Raw genomic sequence first — 23,896 nt, 5'->3', positions numbered from 1 at the left:
TAGGATTGCAAAAAAATCATATCATTAAAAAAAGTTTAATTACTGAAGGGATTGTTTCATTTTCACCACCAGCTGGGAGAGTTCTGTTGTCCTACTTAGGATCAAACTCACTGCCAGTCTGAGTTGCGCCTCAGAACTGCTTATTGGGTTTCACTGTGCTGCAAGCAAAGGCTCTCATAAGGTTAAACTATCTGACAGTTCCAGTTTCACTACAAACAACACACATCCTTGAGGCTGAATTTCACATACTTAATGGTGTAAATTTTCACATGGTGCATTTATGTTGATTACACATGGTTACACTTAGTTATGTCGCAGCTCTATGGCGAAGCACAAATGGGAGAGAAGGCGTTCGCGAAAGTGGAAGAGAAGAAAAGGAGGATGTGTGTGGGTGGAGTGAAAAGCTAAAAGGTATCTTAATGTGCATTCATGGATGTGAGTTCACATGGAGAGCAAATCAATAGAACATCCAACTATCACACATTTTTGCACAATTTCTTAGAAAATGGTGAGGCAATGCTCCAACCACTGTGTGCATGTTTAAATCGTGGTTTGGAGTTTCTGTTTGTTCACTAGTTCTCCGGTATGTCATGTTACCCGTAACACTGAATGCATTTGTTTCTAGCCGTATTTGTGATTGCCCCGCTTAGTTCCACCTCTCCTTGATTAGCCTCCTGTCAATTCAGTCTTCAGTCTTCAGACACTGCATGAAGACAGTTTTAGACTTTTGCACCATCCTCTCAGCTGCCTGATTTAAATCTTGAGATTGCAGCTGTGTATTTGTGATTGAATTAAAGTTAAAATCAGTAGCTGTGTTGTAGTTTTTTTTAGCAGCGCAAGATCATAATAAAAATAGGGCATGTTGCTTTTCTCTCGGTTTTGATTGTGTGGCTTATTGGGTTATAGTTGAAATAATGAGAAGGAAAAAAATAAGGTAAAGTCAAGGGTCAAAATCAACAAGGACAGAATTATCTCACAAAAAAAGATTAACACAGGCTGAAGACTCTAGCTCTGGCCCCATTTCACAAATCCTCTCATGCAAATTAGGTCATCACAATTTCAGTTATTCACTTGGGAGAAGAATGTACTTGAAACACAACATCAGTTGGCTGAGGAAAAGAAAATGAACTTGTTACCATGCTTATGCAAACTGAGAAATCCTAAAAACCTTGGAAATCTCATAACACTTATCCGCGACAATTTACTCCCAGACATTAAATGTAATTGAAACTACACCCAAGGTGAAACAGTTATAGCTTTACAGAGTGTGCCTATTGGACCCCAAAATAAAATAAATTAGTGGAAATCTTTGACTTTTGATGTTTTTCTATTTTCAATTTTAGTCCAAGGTATGAACTGTGTAATAGCCAAGAATGGACCTCATAAATGTTTTTTCCTACACTTAAATGCTACAACAGATGGAGAATCAGCAATATTTCACTGAACAAATTATTAGGATTCCCATTAAGGTACACTAGAGTCAATGCATTGTATTAAAACACATTATGTATCTCTGATAATTACAAATATGTTAAATGAAAAGTTAATATCAGCACCATTAACCTCGACGTTGGTGATACCTGATGAAAAATAAAACATTGTCAATAATGTGCAAAGTGTACCAGTAACAAATGAGACCTGCTTTTATTTTTAAGGGATTTGTCTGCTTGTTCACTTTACTCATTACTGTCTGCACTGAATAATGGATCTTTGTTGTGGTTTTGAATTGATGATGGTGAGTTAGGAGCTTTCAATTATTGAGATGTTACTAAGCAGGCACTGGTAATGTGAACAATTATTGTAATTTATAAAGGATTTATTAAAAGCAACACAAATCACAGGAATCAATCATTTTAGCATTTAGACTTAGTGAGACAGAGTGTGAAAATGTACGTTTGAGTATGTGGGAGGGCTCTTTAGAGAATCAATTTGCAGTAGCAATCAGACAGAACATCAAATACCTGGTAAATTGTTGCATAGAGCAGGCTGATTCCTTATGATCAGTTCACAACAAGAGCAAGAAAAAAAATATGTAAAATGACTAAGCTATAGTTAAAATTAAATAAAATGACTGATTAGTAGCAGCAATAATCAAAATATACCTCTTGTTGAGTCGATTAAACCACACTGTTCTTAACAAAATGCATATAATGTAGTCAATCATAAATTCTTGAGACCAGAAAATAACAAAAATGTTTGTCCATCCCTTCCTAGAGATCAAAATGCAAGCACGTTTTAGGTCTTTAAATAGAGTAATAAAGCTAACAAAAATCAATAATGCATTATAAAAGAACAGGCAAGCACCAGACATCTATAGAGCACATGATTTAACAGAACAACAATCCATTTCTTTAAAAGGTCAGTAAGCTATAAAACCTGCTGCATCATTGTTCTTTGATGCTCATATTTTACAAATACTTCATGGAATGAGGATGACATGAAAAAGCATTTTAAACATTGTCTCTGTCAAAGTAATCACCTTATTGGTAACCCAAATTTAATGAGAAATACAGAAATACAAAAACAGACACACCTTTGCATTGTTGACATCTGTCTGTCTACCTATCTGGAGGCGAGCTGTACGTATCAAATGCTGATGTTAGAAAAGACCTATGTAAGACAGCTTTGCAATAACGCCATGGAGAGCAGTCAACCATCTCACTTATATTTGAGCAGCATTACAATTCACATGACTGCTCACTAATGGAGTTCTTCAGATCGTCCAAACAAGGATTTTATCTCTTTTTCTAAATCAATAGGGTGACCATCAACATTAAAAGTTCAGCTGAACAAGAAATGTGAAATATTGTGTCATTCCATTTCTTGTGCTCACTGATAACAAAATGGTTGGCAGCATTTGTGAAAGCAGCTCATAATTATAGGAAAAGAATGCACATTCTTAGTTTTACATTTGGATATCCTCTATAACTAATTAACATTTGTTGACAGATACAGGTACATGTGCAGGCCTCATCTTACGCATGTAAAAAATAAAGTGACTTACGATACTTTAGAGGTGGGAAAACACAGTCTGATTGTACAAGTATTCAGTCTACATTTGCTAACATATGCATGCATTTGTCATCACACTTGTCACAGACACAGAGATAGCAGGGAATGTTCTAAGACACAAATGTTACACATCCACAGAAAAACACTTGTTTTCTTGCTTGAATTCCCGACGCATTGAGTTCACTGCATCCGCATTTCTAACATATGCAATTACTAACACAGTTAGAGCCAAGGTCTTTGCTTCCCTGTCCGCTCACTTAATAATATTAAGGTTGATTCTGCAGTTTGATCCAGCTATCAATGTCAATCATGTTAGCGCTGCTCAAAAAAGCAAGCCCTTAAGGGGAAGTGGTACTAAGAAGGAGGGGAAAAGAGAGCATGAAGGCTAGCTGCTTTCTAATGAAATCGAGTTGCCAGATCTGAGAGCTTTTTATTGCATTAATATGTTTCTGGATAATTCTATCTGTTCTCATTATATTACTTAGCACAAAAACCAAATCAAAGTCTAATTTACCCAATCACCTCAAGCGAAGACAAAGACTCAGGCCGATCAGAAAGCCATGTGATGGTTGTTTGCTGCTGCTTATAGGGGATTCTGTTTCATCTCCAGCCACACACTAAAGGGAGACTGACATTGAGAGCATGATATGCAGCGTTCTCTCGCTGGTTTAGCTTGCACAATTGGGAAGCACATAGACAAAACTTATCCTGGGGCTTGTTTTTATTAGATTAGTTTAACACAAATCAGCTCATAGAGTTTGCGTAATATAATGATATACATATATGTGATACAGACACGACTTAATGTAAGCGAGACATTATTCCACTTCACAATTTCATCCAGATCGACTTAAGTGCTTTGAACTGACCATAACAGACAGATAGCAGCTTTGAATGTGCATTTTCAGTCAGATATGAACTCTATTATAGTTTTGGAATTTAGATTTGATTGTGGAGTAAATCTGCCAAATTTTAAGACAGACTGATCAGTCTATCCAGCAATGTTTTCCCATACAGATCAACTTTCCTTGCACAGAAGACACTCATGTGTCTTAAACTTGCTTCAACAAGTTTGTGTCAGGGAACAAAAGGATACTTGAGCTTGAGCTGCTCTCAGTTCACCTCAGAATGTCCCATAGTGTCAGCTCAGAGCTCCTTCTTGTCACAGCCTAAGAGCCCCTCTGTTCAGCCTAACAGCCCCCCTGTTAAGGCAAAGGGTCTACTGAGTGCACTGGGTGGCCTTGGAGTCATTATATACAGACTTGGTATCTTTCAATAGCTTGTCTTGTTGGCCCAATGGTTCTCAAGTGACTATGGTCCGCTAGAAAAGTCGATATGTATAACATGTGTGCCTATGCTAGGCCAAAATACCCCTCCAGTCAGTAAATAGCGATCGTGATGAATTAAAGGGCCAGTGCATCCACCCTGTGCATGTTATGTCACTTTTTATTATTATTATTATTAACCCTCACCCTTTTTTTAACCAAGGCAGTTTCAGAGACCGTGCCTACTTTTGAACCAGCTCTGTGAATGCAGTCTATGAAAAAAGCTCTCAGTCAGAAACAAAATAGTGCCAGAGTGGAACCAAAACCTTGTTTGCCAAGAAAAAAGAACTGGCTTCGTCAGGGGCTGGGGGGGGCAGGATCATGATATTTGGAACTCTGTGACCACCATTTTAACAAACACAGATGGCGCAGTGTAATGTAAATCACCCATCCAGTAATAAAACCATGCTCCCCAAAAATCAGGCCAAAAGGCTCTGCAGTGACGTAATATATACATTTATTGCAATTGCCCGCACTGTTTCTGCAGCACCTGTCGCATTTTAAGACATGTGATACTGTAAAATAAATAAATAAAAGATAATGAATGTCAATGTATTATTCTATTTTGTTTGCAATTGCAATCCCTATGGGTTGTTTTTAGAGTGTTTTACAGAAAGGAGTCTCTGCGCTTCGACTCATCAATAGGTAAGTGGTCTTCTTATATCAATGAAGGAAATTCACTGTAGGTCAGTTGCTTCAGCTGTCCAGCTTGCACTCATATCGAAGTTGTGGTAATAAAAGAGTCTTCTCGGAATCTCCAGGGGGCCTAAAATAGACTAACAGTTTGTACCTGGGGCATCCTGGTCAATCCTCCTTAGGGGTTGTGTATTTGAGCTAGCCTTCAATGGCTGAGAAAGCTAAGTTGTTCAAAGTGAGTGGTGCTGATACACAGTGGATTGCAGCTTGTCGTGGTTGGCATTAGGTGATGACAGATGGGAAGGACGGTGTGGGAACCTTAAGGGAACCAATGATTTATTGCTGAGCCTGGAACACTTAACTGGGTGTAAGTGCTGAGTCTGGAGGGACCATGTTGGGAGAATAAATGGGAAGAAATTTGAATGAATCAAAAAAGGAGTGCAAATTATATTACTGGTCTTTAAAATAAGATGTATTTACTCTATTTAAGCTAGCATTAAGCATCACCCAAATAACTTGTAAAATGTTGCATCATTGTAGAAATATTGTTTTGTTTTCTCTGAATATTAAAGTCACCTCAAATTATGTTAACATGGATATAGACATTATTTATGGTAATTGTATTCTGTTTTATTTGCATTAAAATGACACCTGTGTCACCGACCACCTCATTGAAACTGCGCAGCATATGAATCAGAGGGAGAAAATGAATTAGAAAGAGGAAAAGAGACGGGAATAGAGAGCAATTAAGCAATCAACATGATAAAAGAAAGAGGGAGAGGCTCAGAAACACCGCAGGCAGAGAACTGTGCAAGCCACAATACAGCTCTGGGTATTTGTTGGTTCTCTTCTTCCTTCAGACATCCACAGAAACACTCACACAGGTACTATCCGAGTCACCGAGATCAGTTCCGACCACCTGGTCATAAGTCAGAATGGACGTAATTTGGCTAAGTAAAAAATGGCCGACATGAGGGTTATACTTTACTGCAGCGGCCCCCAACCTTTTTCCTGCCACGGAGCGGCTTCATGCCGAGCCATTTTTTCCGTGGAGAGGGGACTAATTAAATTAAAAAAATATAGAGGAATGTAAATATAACCATTAAACATTATATTGTGTACTTGTAATAGCCATAGACACATCAATTTTATTGTAGATGAGCCAATTGTCTCATCAATTCTCCACTGAAAACTCAGCTGAGAAAACTATTTACTAATGTGTCTGACTGTTAGGCATATTTTATTGCAGACTGTTTAAACCCTAAACCCCAAGGTGCATCTGAATAGCACCCTTTGTTTTTTAGATATACATTATAATGGCATTTTGCTTAGGAGCTCCCGAGACCTGCCAATTCTGAATGTTGGGTAATTTGTGAGTCATTTATCAAATTTGTTTTTTCTTCATCATAATGCTTATTTACATTTTTGAAACGATGACAGTTAAAGCAAGGATAAAATATGATCTGAGATGGGTCCACAAGCACCTACAAAGATGTGGTTTATAGAATATGATCAGTCAGCCAAATTGTTGATTGAACATTCTTCATGGCAACTCCCAGATGAGCTGTGTGAGCAAGAAGGCCATCAGTCTCTCCCTAATGATCGTCGTACCTCACAACGGACTGCTTAATTTTATGTGCCAATTCCAACTAACAGTGAGATCAGTGTGCTTGCCATCACACTCTTTAAATCCTTCTCTGTACTGCTCACAGGAGTGCCGAGTTGCCCCCCTTTAACCCGCCATGGTTTCTGGCCATGGCTTCATTCTGCCCAGGCTCCCTTGACCCAAGCTGGTAATGCATTACTCCCCAGATCAATTGATAGATTGGCCCTGTCTCAGCTGCCGTAACTAAATCAGCTGCTCCTGATGATTCAGCACCATTCAGGGAGCCGAGCCTGCTGTCACCAATCACAGATCACCAGCAGCTGAGACAGGTATGGACATTTTCCTGTCACTTGAACCTAATTTATTGCCAGCTACCACATTGATTAACCTTGTGCTGTGGTTCAAGCTTCCTATAAAAAAATTGTGTGTTAGGAAGGGGGGGGTGTTGGGATGGAAGAAAGGAAGAAGAAACATGAGCAAGATGATGTTTAAATTATGTTCATAAACTTTTCTCAAAAAGAATATTACTATACAGCCAGGAGCAAATCTCTGTCAGCTGGGGAATTATGTGCCTCAATGTTCTTTTGACTAAATTGCATTAAAATGAAATGGTCAAGTATATTTCTCCTCCAAGCAGGGATGTGCAAAATTGACCCAATATAATAATTGTAGCATTATAGATTCCTAATATGACAGCAGAAACTTCTCAGACTTTTTGTTAAACTGTAGCTGTAGTTGACTAATTATTTCAACAATTTAAGTTATAATATAATACATAAGAATTCACAAAGTGTGCTTTAAACAGTGAATACCAAATAGTTAAGGTTGTTAAGGTTGGGCAAAACAAATACTGTTTTTGTTCATTTTGAGATTTGAAGCTGACTTCAACTTTTACATGATTTGGATACAGAAATGACAGACACTGTCCTGCAGCATCTGTTCGCTATTTTGACAAAAGACTGGCACAGATATTTCATACAAGTGTTTTGGAACTGCATTAACTTGTGGAAAAAGGGTATAATATGGGACCTTTAAATAAACATAATTCACAGCATCTTTTACATGCAGAGATCTGATTTAATAAGGACCCTAACCCAAAATGCCTCTATCGTTAGCAAAATGCATCATGAGCACCAATGCTACAACAGTTATTCATAATTATACGAAGGTTGTATTGTATTGCAGAGAGCACTTTCCCAGCAGGAGAACTGATCATGAAGGAAACCAGCAGTTTGCCAATTTCTCTGCAGCCTTAAATGATCCTTTATACATGCTACATTGATCCCTACATACTCACTTTAAACATGTAAATAATCAAATGGAAAATAATTAAGCTTTCAATTTTGTCATGGGGTAAAACTCAAAATACATCAATGATATTGGGTTAATTATTGTCCTTAATGTGATGTTGTTCAAACATTAACTTTATTTTTTTTAATTGTTCCTTGTAGTTTTATTTAGCTCAGGAACCATTACAAGGGTCGGCACTAGCTATCCGCAGGGATAGCTTGACCGTACAATGGCCGGTTTGAACCAAAGGAGTGTGGGCTGGTGGCTGAAGAGTTCACCTCCTGGGCCCTGTCAAGATTCCCTTGAGCAAGGCAACGAACACCAAACTGCTCTCAGGGGGGCCGCCACATACCTGACCTTCACTTCACTGTTCCACCATCTCCATTCCATATCAATTTGTGTGTGTGTGTGTGTTTTTTTCAGGCCTATATGTGGAAAAAAGAAATTCCTCACCAAAGGACAAATACATGATTCTTCTCCTTTTACTCCTTCTTCTTCCAACAGTGTGTTTTACTTCACAGAAGTCTATAGTCCTTCAGGCTACAATGTCCAATATGTACAAGCCAATGTTTAGCAGAACACATGGGTACACTACAGTCATTTTCAACAAAGCAATAACTCAACAACAGTCAAGATCCATTAGGTCAGGTTATCTAAGAAGTCAGGTCAGTTTAACTGCCTCACGGTGGAGGTTATAGGCTCTGCCTTTTCAGTGATGTATGACTCTCTTTAGGGCAACTGAAAGGTTGCCATATTGATTGTATCTTAATGTTAACTTTATATTACCGTTTCCATGAGAACCTTGAATAAGAATGGATGGCAAAGTGATAGTTTTATTTAGACATAGCTTTGTAAATAAGTATACTAATATATATATATATATATATATATATATATATATATCCATCGATCTATTGCGAGATTGTTCGAGATCTCGCGGATACTAGCTGGGGGTTTACTGTACATAATATAAATATATATCATCATATATTATCATACATCTAATAGCTTAATCAATGGTTTTCCTTTAGGAGTACAATAATGAGTCATTACTACCATAACTGCTACATATGTAGATGTTGTGACTTATAATATCGTGCATGATTCTATCAAGTATAATGAAACCTGTTGGAGAACCATAAAACTTGCTGTTGCAAGACAGTCAATAAAACAGCACATTTTCCTTATTGCCTTTCTTCTCGATGAGTCAATTGAGTTGTGGAGTGGACTCAAGTATTGATTTCATGCATCAGCCTATTTTAGTCCACTTCTATATACTATACAACTGTGGAAATGAAGTTCATTGCTATATTGTGTATATGTACCTGTTTCCACAATGATTAATGAAGCACATTTAGACATACAGCATGTGTGGCTTTATAAATTAATATGTAATATACATATGCATGATGTTTGACTGCAGGTGGAAAGTATCATGAGTGAACGTTTGAGAAGAAAGAGAAGAAAGGATTTTAGTTCTGAATTCCAACAAAATGATTAAATGTACACCGGATGTCTTTACAGCGTTGTAGACGGAATCAGGGGAGGTTAAATAAGATGAGCATGATGTGTGTCTGTCTTCATGGTGTGTGTGACTGTACTGCATGTGTATGTTGAAATCAGTCCATGACTGGAGTGTATACAGCAGCAATGAACTATAAAAAAATAAATAATAACTTACATTGTTCATGTACTCGCTCAGCAAATCTTGAAGGGCCTGTCGGACAGCATTGCACTCTGCCACGATGCGTTCACGACGGTCGTCACGTGTACACGAAGAGTCAGCCATTAGTGCAGCACCGCTGATGATGCTCTCCAAGCGCTCCTCCAGAGAGGGCCGGAAGCGAGCCTCGCTGAATGTCAGAGGATCCAAGATGATCTTGTTCTGTCGGGCAACAAGACAAGTAGAAGGTCAGGAAGCAGTACAGGCCCATCTTTGATACCGTATGACCAATAGGAACCCAAACTGAGAAGCGAACACCATGATAGCTTGAGAAGTTTCTGGTACAAAAACACAATTACTTACTTACGTTAGAAAATTATTTCTGCAAACCGAGCAATGCCTTTATTATCAACTGATAAAACCATGTCAAGATCCCTCTAAGCTATCAGCCTGTAAGTGAAATGGTTTGAATGCAATGTCAATGAGTCTCTCATGTTAATTGCTTGCATCATGTGGGAAGAATATACATGATTTTAATAAAAATATTTAACTAAATGATTAGATGCATGAAAAGTAAATATACAACCACGGGTCAAGGTTTGGAAACATGTTAGAGCTTTGCTTGCAAAATAGTTTTTGAATAAATCTCTTCAAGGACAACTTGGAACTCAAAAAAAGTGTTAAAACTCGCATAACATAATCACTATTTTCCACCCAGCATATAATTACAAATATGATCATTCCTTGAAGATACCAGAACAAAATCACCAAAATAGAAAAAAAACAAGCCTTGTGAAAGGTGTAGCCTTCATATAACTTGTAATACAGCTGTATCTCCCGATCACTGTGATTTGATTCCAGTCATGTGTTTTCACCTTGAGATTATAAATCTGTTTTTCAGCAGGAACAGCCTAATTTGGAAAATTGAGATTGTGAATTAATTTGTCTGGAGGCCCATATAAGCCAAAACTGGTGAATTCAAAGATTGCACAACTTAAAAAGGATTTAATCTTAATATTGCTTCCAATTGTTTTCCTCTTTTGCTTGTTTTTAACATGTATTTCCTCAGGTTTAAAACATAGGTGGAACATGTGGCAAGACAATATAAGCTGCTTTCGGTTTTAAGGTAGGTGTCCCATAAATATCTCTAAAATTTAGATCAGAGAGTTCCATTTATGTGAGTCATATTTGTAATGACAATAAAAAAAAATCTCAATTTCCTTCTCTTCTCTTTTTCTGCTATGTATGTTGACATCAGCAACAGAAAGCAGAGCATTAACAGACAGAACAACAAAGCTCAACCTGCTGCAGATCTCAAGAAGATTCAAAACAGAAAAATAGTACCAAGTAAAACTGAGCACACGCCTTACACCAGTCGATTGTTATTCTGCACAGACTGTCAGGTTGTAATTAGAACTGGGAGTTGAGAACAGCCAGAGAAAAAAGAAAAGCAAATGCTGGATCGACAAAGGATGAGAGGTTTCCAATGCCGTTGGCAATGGTTGCAGTCATCCACCAAGAAACTAGCAAATGTGACTGGTGTTGCAAATGAGTTCATTTATTTTATTTATTTATCTTACATGTGGCCCCATGATGAGCTGGCGTTTTATCCAGGGTGTACTCTGCCTTTCGACCACAGCCAGCTGGGATAGGCTCCAGCAGACCCGTAACAAAGTGAACATACCTCTATAGATGAGATGATTGCAATCGTCTTACCTACAAGAAGATGGATGGACATGTATCTGAAACTGAATCATTGGCAGTGTGGTTGGCTTTCAGGGCACAAACCTGCTAGTATGTGTCACTCACATTTCATCATGACAACTGGACGACAGTAATGATACAGTTTCAGAAATAATTTTGAAAAATATAAATTTCAATTCTTTTTTTCCCTTGTAGATCAATCATTTATAAGGTGTCTTCACAAACCTAATCTTCACAAGCTCTAAATTATTCTACAGTATATGTTCTCCTTGCCCTGTCTTGTGCAAGTCCACAGAGATTACTGAGCTTCAAAGCTGTGTCAGTGGAAAATGGAAATTATGTTTTGTTCAAGAATAACTCTGTAGTCCAGATTTGCTGACACAGATTTGAAAAGCCCGTCACTGCACCACAACAAAATCTTGAAACTTTTATTGTAGCTATTAAAAGGTATAGATTTATTTTTGCTATATTGTTAAGCTAAATGAGTTCAATCTATTTTGGAGAGCGTTAAATACAGATCTTACTTACAGGCTGATGAGTTGTTGTTTTTTATTTGTTTGTTTTGGTTTTGTTTTCCTGACGTCTACTTTTGGAGTCCAGTCTGCAATTCAATGTGAATTTTGACAGTATATATGGGCCACAGGCAACCTTGTTTGCACCACACAGGGTAAGGTTATTAGTTTGACCTCACCTTGGGAAAATAACCAGTGGACAGGGTGCATGTCATATCAGCCTTCGTCAAAAGAACCTTCCAGGGCTTTCCAATATTTCTTGACAAGTATTTTGTCTAAGAGCGATGTTAAAGAAAGTCTTAAGCGTACAACTTTATCGCCTCTGGTGGTCCTATTCCTGGGTTTAAAAGCCGTTTCATAGTGACAATTACACTGTTTGACAAAGCTCTGCCCACATTGGCCCAGGAGGGGCATTAGTCATAATCCACTCACTGATTGATTGACCTAATGAAGAGACTCAGGGTTAGGGTTTGGACTTCTATCGTCACACAGCGGAAGTACAAGGTTTGAAGAAGCCCATTTCGGCAGGCATGGTAAATAAAGTGTCAGATATATCTGTCACTTTAAATGTAATGATAAAACAAAATGGTTGAATCTACATTTGAGCGGGTTCCGTGAATGTAACTCAGTGTGTAATCCCTTGACTAACTTTAAATCAAGGCACATCCCCCAAAAAATATTCATGCCATCTCATTGCTGTAAGAAATTATGATGTCTAAAATCCTAAAATCAGGCATGTCAGCAACATTTTGTCAACTTCCTTCTTTTTGTTAAACCCAATAATTATCATATCTTTCATCATTGCCCTTCTCTTGTAGACATATTGTCAATAGTAAACATATCTGTATTTATACTGGTGCCATTACCATGGCTGTTTCATTCTAATTTCATCCCATGCAAACGATGTCACTGTTTTTGTTTAATCCTTTTCGAAGGACAAATAATATCACATTAATCTAGAAATTATCATTTTAGATGTTGAATGATCATTCATTTGTTTTCACTGATAATCAAAATAAGGTGGTGCCTAGATTAAGGGAGGTCAATTATCCGTAAATGTACATTAATTTAAGACCATATTGCTACATTGGCATACTAAACAGCAGTTTTAAGGAAAATTAACTATCATGCTCTACTTTTGGACAAGATGCCCCTGGCAGTAATAGTTTCCCAGTGGCCTTCAAGGGACTACATGAATTATTAAGTTGAGTGGTATTGTACTTTTGTTGCAGCTACATAATACAATGAACACACATTCTTATGGAACAAATAAAATCTGAATGGTAAATATCCCACAGATATCACAATAAATAAAAAGCAAAAAGCAAAGCATTCTTGAATTATTTAGAAAGAGAAAGAAGGGCCAACTGGGGCAGAGGAAAGAATAGTCACATGAATTAGTAACAACATTCAATCAGCAGGAAATCAATCTAACAGCGCAGTATTCCTAAAATAGTGAACGCACAGTTCATTGAGCTCACGGCGGTAAGTTTCAATGCATTATCCCAGCAAAACCCGCCCCAACCCACACACACTACGTTTGAGGAATTAGTGTATGTGAATAGTGTTGTTCATTTGTAAATTAAGAGAAGGGTAGGAAAATACAGACAGTGAGATGAATCCACAGAAACAAAGAAAACAAAAACCATTCAGAATAGTTTACGACAGCAAATGTGCCACAAGTGAGACAGCCTACAGTAGTTGCAACACCTAAATTCATGTCTGAACTCGTATCCTGCTGATTTAATGATGTAAAGTTTGAATATGATCCGTCTCATGTAGCGCGTTGTATACCTGAGGGGAGATATCACGACTCTGCATATGAACTTGATTATGAGCAAGAAATAACTCCCAATATGATCAGCATTTTAAAATTAGTTTTCTGTTGGCAATGTTCTCTAAATTTATGCTGGAAACTCATTCAAATATTCAAGTATTTGAATCATTGCAGTCATCAACATTCCCTCCTTGGTAACACTACGCCTGTCGAATCATAGCCGGAACTCATTCCCACATGGATTTGTCTTTTTTGACCCCTCTTTCTTTCTTGGTTTTAGGTGCATATAAGAGCCAGCTGAAGGTCACATGTTTCTGAACAGATGAACAGCCATGCTGTTAGATGAGTAGCTCATCGGGGCCTGAAAAAGCACTCACCAAGACAAACTCTAAAACTAATATGATTCTCAGCAGTGGTGCTCATGGTGCTGAAGACGTAATGTAACTTGTATTCAAAACCATGTAGGTTAAATTATGAGCGTGTGACCGAATGTTTATTAATGTAGCAGATGCACGTAGACACAGTCATAAATCATGCACTACAGTAGCATAATAAGGGCAGCAAGGCTCCTTGCCGTCTCAGGTAATGGCAGTTGGAGCAGTGCCCAGTCTCTTCAGCAGCAGACTGTGAATGTCGACGCACACAAACCTGCAGGGGAGCAATGGGGCAGGCGGTTTTACCCAGAAAAACATCTGCAAAACAGACGAGATAGAGACGTAGTCTTTACCTTGACCCTCAAAATTCCAATAGTAAAAGAACGAACATATTTAGAATAATTATTTTCCAACAAAAGTATTTACTGAGACAAATATTTTTAGTTTTGCTTTATTTTATTGAACAAATCATTTTATTTCCAGTGCCCCTTTTTCCCACTTAGCTTAAAACATGACAATCTGCTCTCAAGCCTGCCTGTTTACTCTAGAGTTCCCTTGGCATTAGACCTATCAAGGCAAAGTGAAAAAAAAAAAGAAACAAACTGGATGTCAAATGAAGCTTTTATTGCAAGTAAAGGCAGCCAGACAATCATCATTCTAATTTCCTAATCACAATAAACTCACTGGTTTATGAGACTGTCTGTCAACCAGTGATCATCCTGGCTGGAAAATATTTAATTACCTCACCAGTTGGCCCTCTTTGCTGCCATTAAGCGGTATCATTTCACCCTTCTATTACCACAGCACCACCTGTTTCATGGCTCCTCAGCGGGATACCGATAATGGCTGGAATTCATTTGGCTTTACAACCATGCATGCAAAAATGTCATCAATAGGTGGCTGCCAAAGATGTTTAAAAGGATTTTACATGATTATTAATCAAATATTTGTTTTTAATGTTGTCTAATGAAATCGCATTTGGAGTCACTGAAAAGCTTTTATGTATGAAAAAAGGCCCGTTAAAAAACTTGTGTGACTTTCAGACCAACTCTGTAGTTTAGTTGTGCAAATGCTTCTTAGCTGTTTACAATATGTACATAAATGCAACACCTGATATGTCTGGGAGAACAATCAGCAATGTTATTGGAATTCTGCAGTTGGAAGCTACCGAACAACAAAATACATGTGGTCAATTGGCAACAGTGTCCAGTTGATTAAAGAGAACATATAGTGGGGTCATAAGCAAAGGCACACCTGCCATCTTCCGCACTAATCTCATTTGACGTCATCATCAGATAATCCGCAGATGAAATCAATTATTTTTGTGGAAGTCAGTCTGTTCTGTACAACTTCTACCCATGCATCGTGCCTGGGAATCCAGTTGATAAAGCAGTAACGGTGTCCTGGAAGGCTATAGAAAACAGTGACAGACAGTTCAGAGTACGAAACAAAACAAACAATAATATTTAAATGCACTTGTAATTAAAGCTCGTGTGCTATTCTGTTAAAAACTTTAATTCAACATGTCATAAAGCTTTGATTTGAGAACATGAGAGCGGCTGGGGATGGGGAGGAGGATGCAAAGGACAAGGTGAAGTGGAGAAAGTTGATTTGATGTGGCGACCCCTGACAGGACCAGGAGGAGGAAGATTTTCAATAAGAAATACATTTGATGTCCTCTTGTACCATCCTATCTAATCCCATTCTATCCTACCAAGTCCCATTTTGTTCTATCCCTATCAAGCCCAACTCTATTTTCTCACATATATCCCATGGAAAGAAATGCAGAACAAATCAGCAAACACCAAGAAGAAGATTGTAATGTCATGAATGTAAACACTGCACAATTTAAAATATTTAGCAGATGCTATATGAGGAAGGATGAGGAACAGCATATGATTTGATGCAAACATATAAAATCTCCACAGGGTATTTTTGACATCTGCTCATGGAATTCAAAAATGATGATAAAATGAAATCGTTGTATGCCTTTGGCTCAATTTTAAACATTTATATCCAAGGATGTTTTTAAGATTCAATAATGTTCATTATAGAAGACAAATTGTCTTCCTTCAAATAAATTAAATTACAGATAGAGAGGTGAAAAAGAGATTGAAATACTATACAGTGGTTCAATCAATGGTTTTGTCATCGGTTTTGCCAGAATGAACTGGTACATGATGCTGAACTCACATTAAATAGCATTAATAATTGATGCAAAGGCCGTATAAAAGAAGACCGGCAGAAAACTTGCAATATTTTCTGCATCACTCACTTCTTTATTCATAAATATGCAAAGCATGAAATGATTTAAATCAGTAAAATCACAGTTTTTTCCCCCATACAGGCATATTTTGTTGTGGACTTTAACTGCAGTCATTTGTGTGATGTTCAGTCATCTGTTTGGCTTTCACGTGATTTTACACTAGTTAATATTTAGCTTGGTGTTTACCGCAACGTGGACATGCAATTGGTCTTAGCCCTGAAATGCAAACCTATTTTTAGTTTTAAATTTAAACGATGAAGCTTCACAAGCTTCAGCCAGTAGGCATTTGGTATCGGATGCCATTGAGGCTCACAGTGAGAGATCTGCACACAATTGGGATGCACACACTATGGATGCTTTAGCAGGCACCATTACAAGATTTAAAAGACCGGAAAAGGGATAAAGGCAAAAGATGTGGAACTAACAAGATGAACACATCGCGCCGGGAATGCAAGCGAATGAAAGAGAGCTGCTGAATAAGGGTAGACAATGAAAGCAATGCTAATGAGAGTAGAGGTATCTCATCTGATTTTTTTATAATATTTAAACTCAACACCGAACTGTCTGAATCACTGACATTATCAAAACATGGGTTTAATGAGTTCTACTTCACATAATGAGAACACTGCTGTGTTTAATGGAAGTTAATATATAGAAGTTGAAACTTGATTTATATTTGCACTAATTTGAAAATTACTACATATCCAGAGGAGGATAACCAGCTTTTAGTAAGTTCTTTGTGAAACCCACTCTGGATCATCACTGCATGAAAACAGACAGCATTCCCTGTGATTTATGCATTATTGGTTATTTGAAATGTGGATCAGCGGTGAAGGTATCTAAACATATTACAGTATTTTAAATCAATTCAGTCCACAATTAACTTTAGTCTTTTCGCATAATGTAAATTGTGAGAGTTTTGCAATCGTCTGCCAAACCGAATCAAAAATGATTTTTTTAGTGCCAATTAATATATTTATTTTATACCTACTGACTTATCTACAGAAAGCTTTCAGGTAACTTAATCAGCCAACTTTGAAATGAAGTATTTCTGCCTCAATGTCTTATGAATTAAATTTCCTTAATGTGTAAATTCCTGCAGCAATTTCACTGTCCTTCTTTCAGGCAATGCAGGACTTGTTCAACCCACGAGAGACTGTACACCCCCTCTAATGCCTCGGGTTTATCAGTCTATAAGAACATTATCGTATATAATATTATTCCTGCTGGATACTTATTACTAAGAAATATTAAAAAGGCTTCTGCATGTATGTTTAAAGGTTTAATAAACCAGTATTAAACCAGTATATTAATACCGAAGAATGTCTTAACATTGAGATATTTTTTTCATTTCTAGACGGTCAAGGTTTGGCTTAGCAACATGAAGAATGGAAAATAGTAAATTTTGGTGATGATTTATCACGTCTTCCAGGACATTCCAGCCAGATATACCCCTTGTCAGAAAAGATGGCATCTGTAAACGGACTCTCTTCTTGTGCATATGCATGCACACGTCCATTTTCTGGTCTCGAGCAAGTTTACGTGCGGGAGGACATTATGCATGCAGACTATTAAAAACCTGGTATTGTAGATTTCGTGTGGCTTGAAAGGACAGTCAGATTGTCCTCAAACAGTGAAACTGGCTCAGGAGCTACATTCACATCACCAAGCCAGAGTGGCTCAGGTCAGTTTTTGTTTTTTTTCTTAATATAGTACAAATATGATTTCAAAAAATCCAAGCTTGAATATGTCAAATTTGTGGTCATGCTATATAAAGAATAGTCAGGTTAGTTTTCGTGGATTTTTCTTTTTTTTTTGCATGCACACATGTGCCACGGAAGTCAGTCAAAACCAGCAGTAAAGTAAAACGAATTGACATCAGGATGATCAAATCTGAAATTATTTGTGTGTGTGTGTGTGCTTGTGTTTGTAGGACATAGACACCTAATGTATGTGCAGGAGCAACCCACACAATGAACCGAGCTGAGTGTGCAAGCCAGCAGGTGCAGGTGCGAAGACCTTGACAAGAAAGCAAGATGCCTTTACAACAAAAAGAAAGTAATTTACTGAACCCACAAAGAAATCAAGTCCTAAGAGTGTTAATGCTGAGGGAGGACTGAAGAAGCACTGAGTTAGTTCACCTTGGCTGCTATTGTCATCTAATTTAGGAGCCTGTCTAATATAGGGGAAATTGTTAGAATACTCTATGAGTACTCTGTTAATCATTTCTTACCTTCCAAATGAGAATGAGGGCAGAGGAAAAGACGGTGAATTGTGCTTAAAGCACGCAATTACAGAGATGGGTACAAGCCAAGTCTGAAAATCAAGTAACATTAGAGGATGTACCATTATGCTAAGCCATCTGCATTATGATGCAATATGTCCTCGTGCAATTTGACTAGGTTGGTTGCGTTATTGAGGTACATAAATTCAAATAGCAAACGTGCTTTGCCGGACATCAGTCAGTCTAATCTCACAGGATTTAAACTATAACTGGAGACAAATGATAAGAGCTAAGTAATTCCTAAAAGCTCCAAAATGTGCTTAATGGGAAAAAGCAAACAGATGTGTAGGATGATCTCAAAAGACCCCAGGTTATAACTAGTATGGATTTCTGAATCACGTTTACCGATGACCCCTCTCACTCGCCTTTTGCCTCATTCCCCATAGCCATCAAGACGAGGCGGGCAGTGGCTAATTACTTTACAGCAAACAAACAAACCAATACTTCTCTATCTCCCTGGCCATGTCCCATTACCTCAGTTTAGTTTCCCTATTCATATTTCTCTTGACAGGTGCATCTGTCCATGGAAAATGAGGCAGTGTTTTAATCGGCCGACAGAGAATATCATAATTTAAAGGCGTACCTCTGGGCTAACACGTGCCTCAGCCAAGGTGAAAATGACAGTGGGAGTGGAGTTTTATTGAACACAACAGGGTTCTTGTCAATAACGCTGCCACTTGGCACTGTGTTCGATGGTGTTACTAATGCTTGGAGTCTGCTCACATCGGAATATGATTGTGCATCTGTGCATGCTTATGCCTGACCTTCCACGGGAAATATTAGCAGAGGCAATAAGCGGGAAACCGTTCCTGTGCTCCAGTTTCTTCCTGAAGACCATTCAATCCACAGGTCCAAGCACTAAAGCAAAACCATTTAAAGATGGCGAACAGCCATGTGGGCCTGTGGCTACATACGCGTGGGCAAATGAAGAGAAAACCAATAGAAAAATTAGAGTGAGCTTGAAATGAGACAGCGAGTATAGGGTCCCATGGATTGATATAGCAATTGTCAAGAAAGCTATCATTCAGTTAGGAATACATCATTACTACTTTGGTCTCCAGTGACTATTTCTCTGAGGTTGGCTCAGCAGCATCTCATTCAAAAGAGGAGCGTGCCAAAAGGTCATCCCTTGGCGTTCACAATGCACAAACTGTCAGAATTAAGACCCCATATATTAAGCAAGCTACTTAAACTACCAGAGGGAAAAACAGGCAACTTTAATGGTAAGGGGGGAATAAAAACGGCTCATTTAATTTCTCCTGTGTGACAGGGAACACAATACACGGGCTTTCAGTAAGTATTATGCTGAGACAACACGGATTTCAACACAAATACGGTGAGTCTTGATCACAACATTTGGACCCTGTTGTGAAAATGAAGCAACAGACAGACAATCAAAAGGGGCACTGGTATCTATGACGTAAGCTGAAATACCCATATTAGCTGTAATTCATGTGTTTTAGTGAATTGCTGTAGACGTGGCCAATTGGTGGCCACTGAACAGATGGACACATGCAAGCATTCAGAAAACGACTTACACTTGGAAGCAATCCTTTCCACAGTGAGATTCAAAGGCCTGGCTGCACGCTTCCTCTGAGCTAGCAACTAAATCCAGTTATCGTTAGCCTATAATGCATGCAGAGCGAGGACCAGCATATGCTTGTGCAGCGGGACTACCGGGTGTGCACAATACATATTTGGGGATTTTTTTTCCATGAAATTACATTGCTACAGTGCAAAAGTTCATGGTTAAGTACACCAGCTTCAAAAGAAAAAAAAGCAGCTTCTGTTTGTTCATGATATATTAAGAATAAAAGAGGAATGAGGAGAGGGAGTGGGGTTAGAAAAAGGGGAAAAGGAGGGCATGAGGAAGCTGTTGTGTAAATATATCACCAAGCATACGTTAAGCAGATGTACATTTTAAAAGAAATAACATGGTAAAATGAACCACTTTAGATTTGGCCTCTTCTGCAGGCTCCGCAAATGTATGCGTGCAGTAAATGTAAATGAAATGTGTTGTGGATGTGCCTGCACTTGTCAACCAAACACCATTTACTGTGTTTTGATGTCATGCAGCTGCAGGTGGAGAGCCGTGACGAGACAGCAGGCTATGGCACAGGTCTGCTGACTGAGTCAATGAAAGTGCAAACACCCGGCGATGTGGGCTGAGGGGTCAAATTGGTAAGGCTGTATCCTGTAAACTGCAATATAGAATCCTCTTTGACAAAGCTCAAATCAATGATCTCGATGCATCACATCTCTGCATCGGGAGATAGATTCTAGCTCATTAATGTTACAAAACCATACAGTGTGACACAGGATTTTTCTCTGAGAACGAGCCAGACTGAAAAATCTCTGTTTCTAAGGACTTGCAGGAAAAAAAGGATAAAAATGGAAAGGATAAGAAGAGGGTGGGGAATGAATAGAGGAGGACAGACGTATGAAGAAAGTAATTAAACACTGCCATCTGCTGGTTGCGGTAGTATAAACATACTGTATGCTATGAATTTGATGCTTATGCATTTGAACTGCTGCACCTTCGGCCACCTGTTTGCATTGAACCAACATACTGGGATAAAGGAGTCTCAGAGATATATAAAAAAACAAATTCCTTCAATCCAATATCAAATCCCTGCTAAGAAAGAGGGAAATGTAATTTACTGGTTGAGGGCTGAGGATGTAGTAGTCGTTTTGACGCATCACAGCAAGTTTAAAAGACACAATGCCCATCTTCCCCCCCTTGGCCCATCTTATCGACGGCAGAAGCTGCAGCAGCAGAATTAAACAATAGCTCACACTTGAATCAGGCAGGATTTCCTTGCTCAGTTATATTACCTAGTCATAGTGCATATCGTATTTCTGAAAGAAAAGCGTTTATCGCTGCCAATTCAAAAGCTGTCCTTTTGAAATACTTCAATTGGACTGTGAGTCAAAGAGTCCAACACAGTCATACTTTAAAAATGCTCTCATCAAGTGGTTCTTGCTGTTGACTCAAAAAAAGAACATATGGAGGCTCAAAGCAGGAACTTGATGGGGAGACAAAGAATAATTTATCATCAAAATGAGCAAAGAAGTTACTTGTTGAGCGGGAAAGAGCTGTAAAAAAAAGAAATAAATGCTCACAATCCTCTTCAGAGACAGATTATTATTTGTTTTAATGCACAAGCAAATGGTATGTGCGATGAAATAAAATAATTTAATATCTCAGTGTTTTTGTGATATATAATAGCCCCAATTACCTAGCACGTACACACGTGTTTGGACAGTGACCTAAAATCTATGCCCGAGTGTACTATGCTATGCCGTAGGGTATGGACTCCATCTGTCCTCCCAGTGATTTCAGATCCCCAAACAAAACTTCTATTTCAACACAACATGTTTTTTTCTGCATAGCATATTTAAAGGTGGCCATCCTCATATTCCCTCTTCAACCTGACTGATGTCCACAATCCTAAAACCTATTTTGAGACGGCTGCGCTCAGCACTTCACTGCCAACTGCTTTGCAACAACTGAATCGGATTTGGATGACAAGTCCATCCAATCAGCATGATTGGCATGATTTATAATAAAAGCATGTCTATTTTACTCGTCAACTAAACATTCCAATAGCATTCAAGTAATGTCAAATGTGCCATTATTAGCCATCTCACTGCAAGAGTTATTTGTCATAGTGGGTTGCACCTGTTTGAAATCTTGTCTAAACTTTTGTGTCGTAGACACACCCTTGCCATTTTCATTTTAGTGACAATCGAGCCAACATCCCCCATCAAACATATTAGGAGTCCTTGGAGTCGTTTCCTCGTATTAAAGATGGAAAAGAAGCGACATGGGAAATCAATAGTCTTAAAATTTTGTCTGTGTTGCTGTGCTTTTTCAAACCACTGCAAATTGCTGCTATTGATAGAGAGGAGATGAAAGGTACTCTGTGTCCTCTTCTAAAGGCAAACCAAAAAGGAAATGTGTACAGGAAATTTGACTATAATTATGAAGGCATGCATTTGATAAAGATGCTCAAAAGCCTTTTTTTTAAGTACAATTCGAGCCTCCAGTTGGTTGTAATAAGTGTTCTAATATCAGCTGCATGCAATACAGCCTGCTGAGAACAATGCATAGCTAATTATAAAGAATGCAAAGCATATATTGCATTGTCATGAGTCTGAACGAAAGAGACTGTATGAAACGCGAGTAAGAGAAAAGAGTCAAAACCAATAGTCAGTACACAAAGATACCATCTGCAGCATCATACATAAGCCTGACAATAGCTTAAATAAAATGTTTTAAAAAACTGAAAATGATGTTAAATGTATTGTGTTTGTCTTTCTTTTCCTACAGAGGCTTTGGCTGTGCTATAATGAGGTCTATGTTCCATGCTTCCAACCACTGAGAGTGGGTAACAGATCAAAGCTGGCCCAGGACAAGGAGCTGCACCCAAATAGATAAGTGCAATCATCCAATTCTCCAGAATTCAGAGAGAGAAAGCATTAAAGGCAGTGTGCACGTGGCTGCTCACACATTTGTGCAAATATACAGAAGAAAGATTTTGAGATTGTCTGAGCTTCATATCACTGCATTACAATCATATATTCATTCATTCTGTCATTTTCCAGAAGACAAGACAATCAATAATTCATGCGTCTTCAGCCTCTGATCCAAATCCGGGACACGGGTTTACGCTGGAGCCTATCCCATCTGAAATCAGGTCAGGGCACACCCTGGACAAGTCGTCAGTTCATCGCATATTACGTGTATGCATTATTGTGTGTTTGTGGTCCAACACAAAGCACAAATTACATATTCCCATGGACAGGTCACCCACACAATTTTGAAACTGCAATGCCTCACAGCTCAGTATCAAGTCATTGCTATTCTGAAAGGATCTGTTGATAGTCTGTGTCTCTGTGCTAAATTAAGAATTAAACATGCACAAGCATCAAGCAGTAAGGGCTAAGCAAAGGACAATTTTTCTCCTTTAACTACCGGCTGGCTACTGAATAGAATCAAATTATGCAGGTAAAACATCTTTTCAAAAAGACACTTAGTTTTGCATAAAAACAGGGTCAATGTGGTGACTTTAGGTCACAATCTCCTGTAGAATATCAAATAGCATTTTCAGAAGAAACAGTTTAGTTATTCGCCCAGCCTCTAAGCCAGTAGCACTTTTAGTGATTTAAATAAAGTGTCAGAATTGTAGTTTTAAAGAGCACAGTAAACACAGAAAGAAGATGGAATGGAAAGACTCATGTCGCCAAAGAAGAGTGCCAAGGATTTATATGTTAAAATGTTTATGCGTCTCGTATTAAGAAAATGTAAGGATAACGGGGTATAAATTTTAAGTATGCAGCATCTTTTAAAAGTGTAGAAAGACCAAAGCAGACAAAACAATAGCGCTCATGACACGTCACACTTTACAGGATGCATGTAGTTTTTCCTTAATGTGAAAAATCAT

General features: G+C 38.2%; 1 protein-coding gene across 1 annotated transcript in view; it reads right to left on the bottom strand.

Annotated features, from left to right (window-relative positions):
* The window catches only part of LOC137912782 (catenin alpha-2), a 148,108-nt gene that overhangs the window by 109,509 nt on the left and 14,703 nt on the right, over positions 1 to 23,896 (bottom strand). Inside the window, exon 6 of the mRNA XM_068756919.1 lies at positions 9,551 to 9,754. Within this exon, the coding sequence (XP_068613020.1) occupies positions 9,551 to 9,754 (204 nt within the window). The remainder of the gene's footprint in view (positions 1 to 9,550; positions 9,755 to 23,896) is intronic.

Source organism: Brachionichthys hirsutus, unplaced genomic scaffold, assembly GCF_040956055.1.
Source record: "Brachionichthys hirsutus isolate HB-005 unplaced genomic scaffold, CSIRO-AGI_Bhir_v1 contig_247, whole genome shotgun sequence".
NCBI lineage: Eukaryota > Metazoa > Chordata > Actinopteri > Lophiiformes > Brachionichthyidae > Brachionichthys > Brachionichthys hirsutus.
This window is presented reverse-complemented; position numbering and strand designations above follow the sequence as displayed.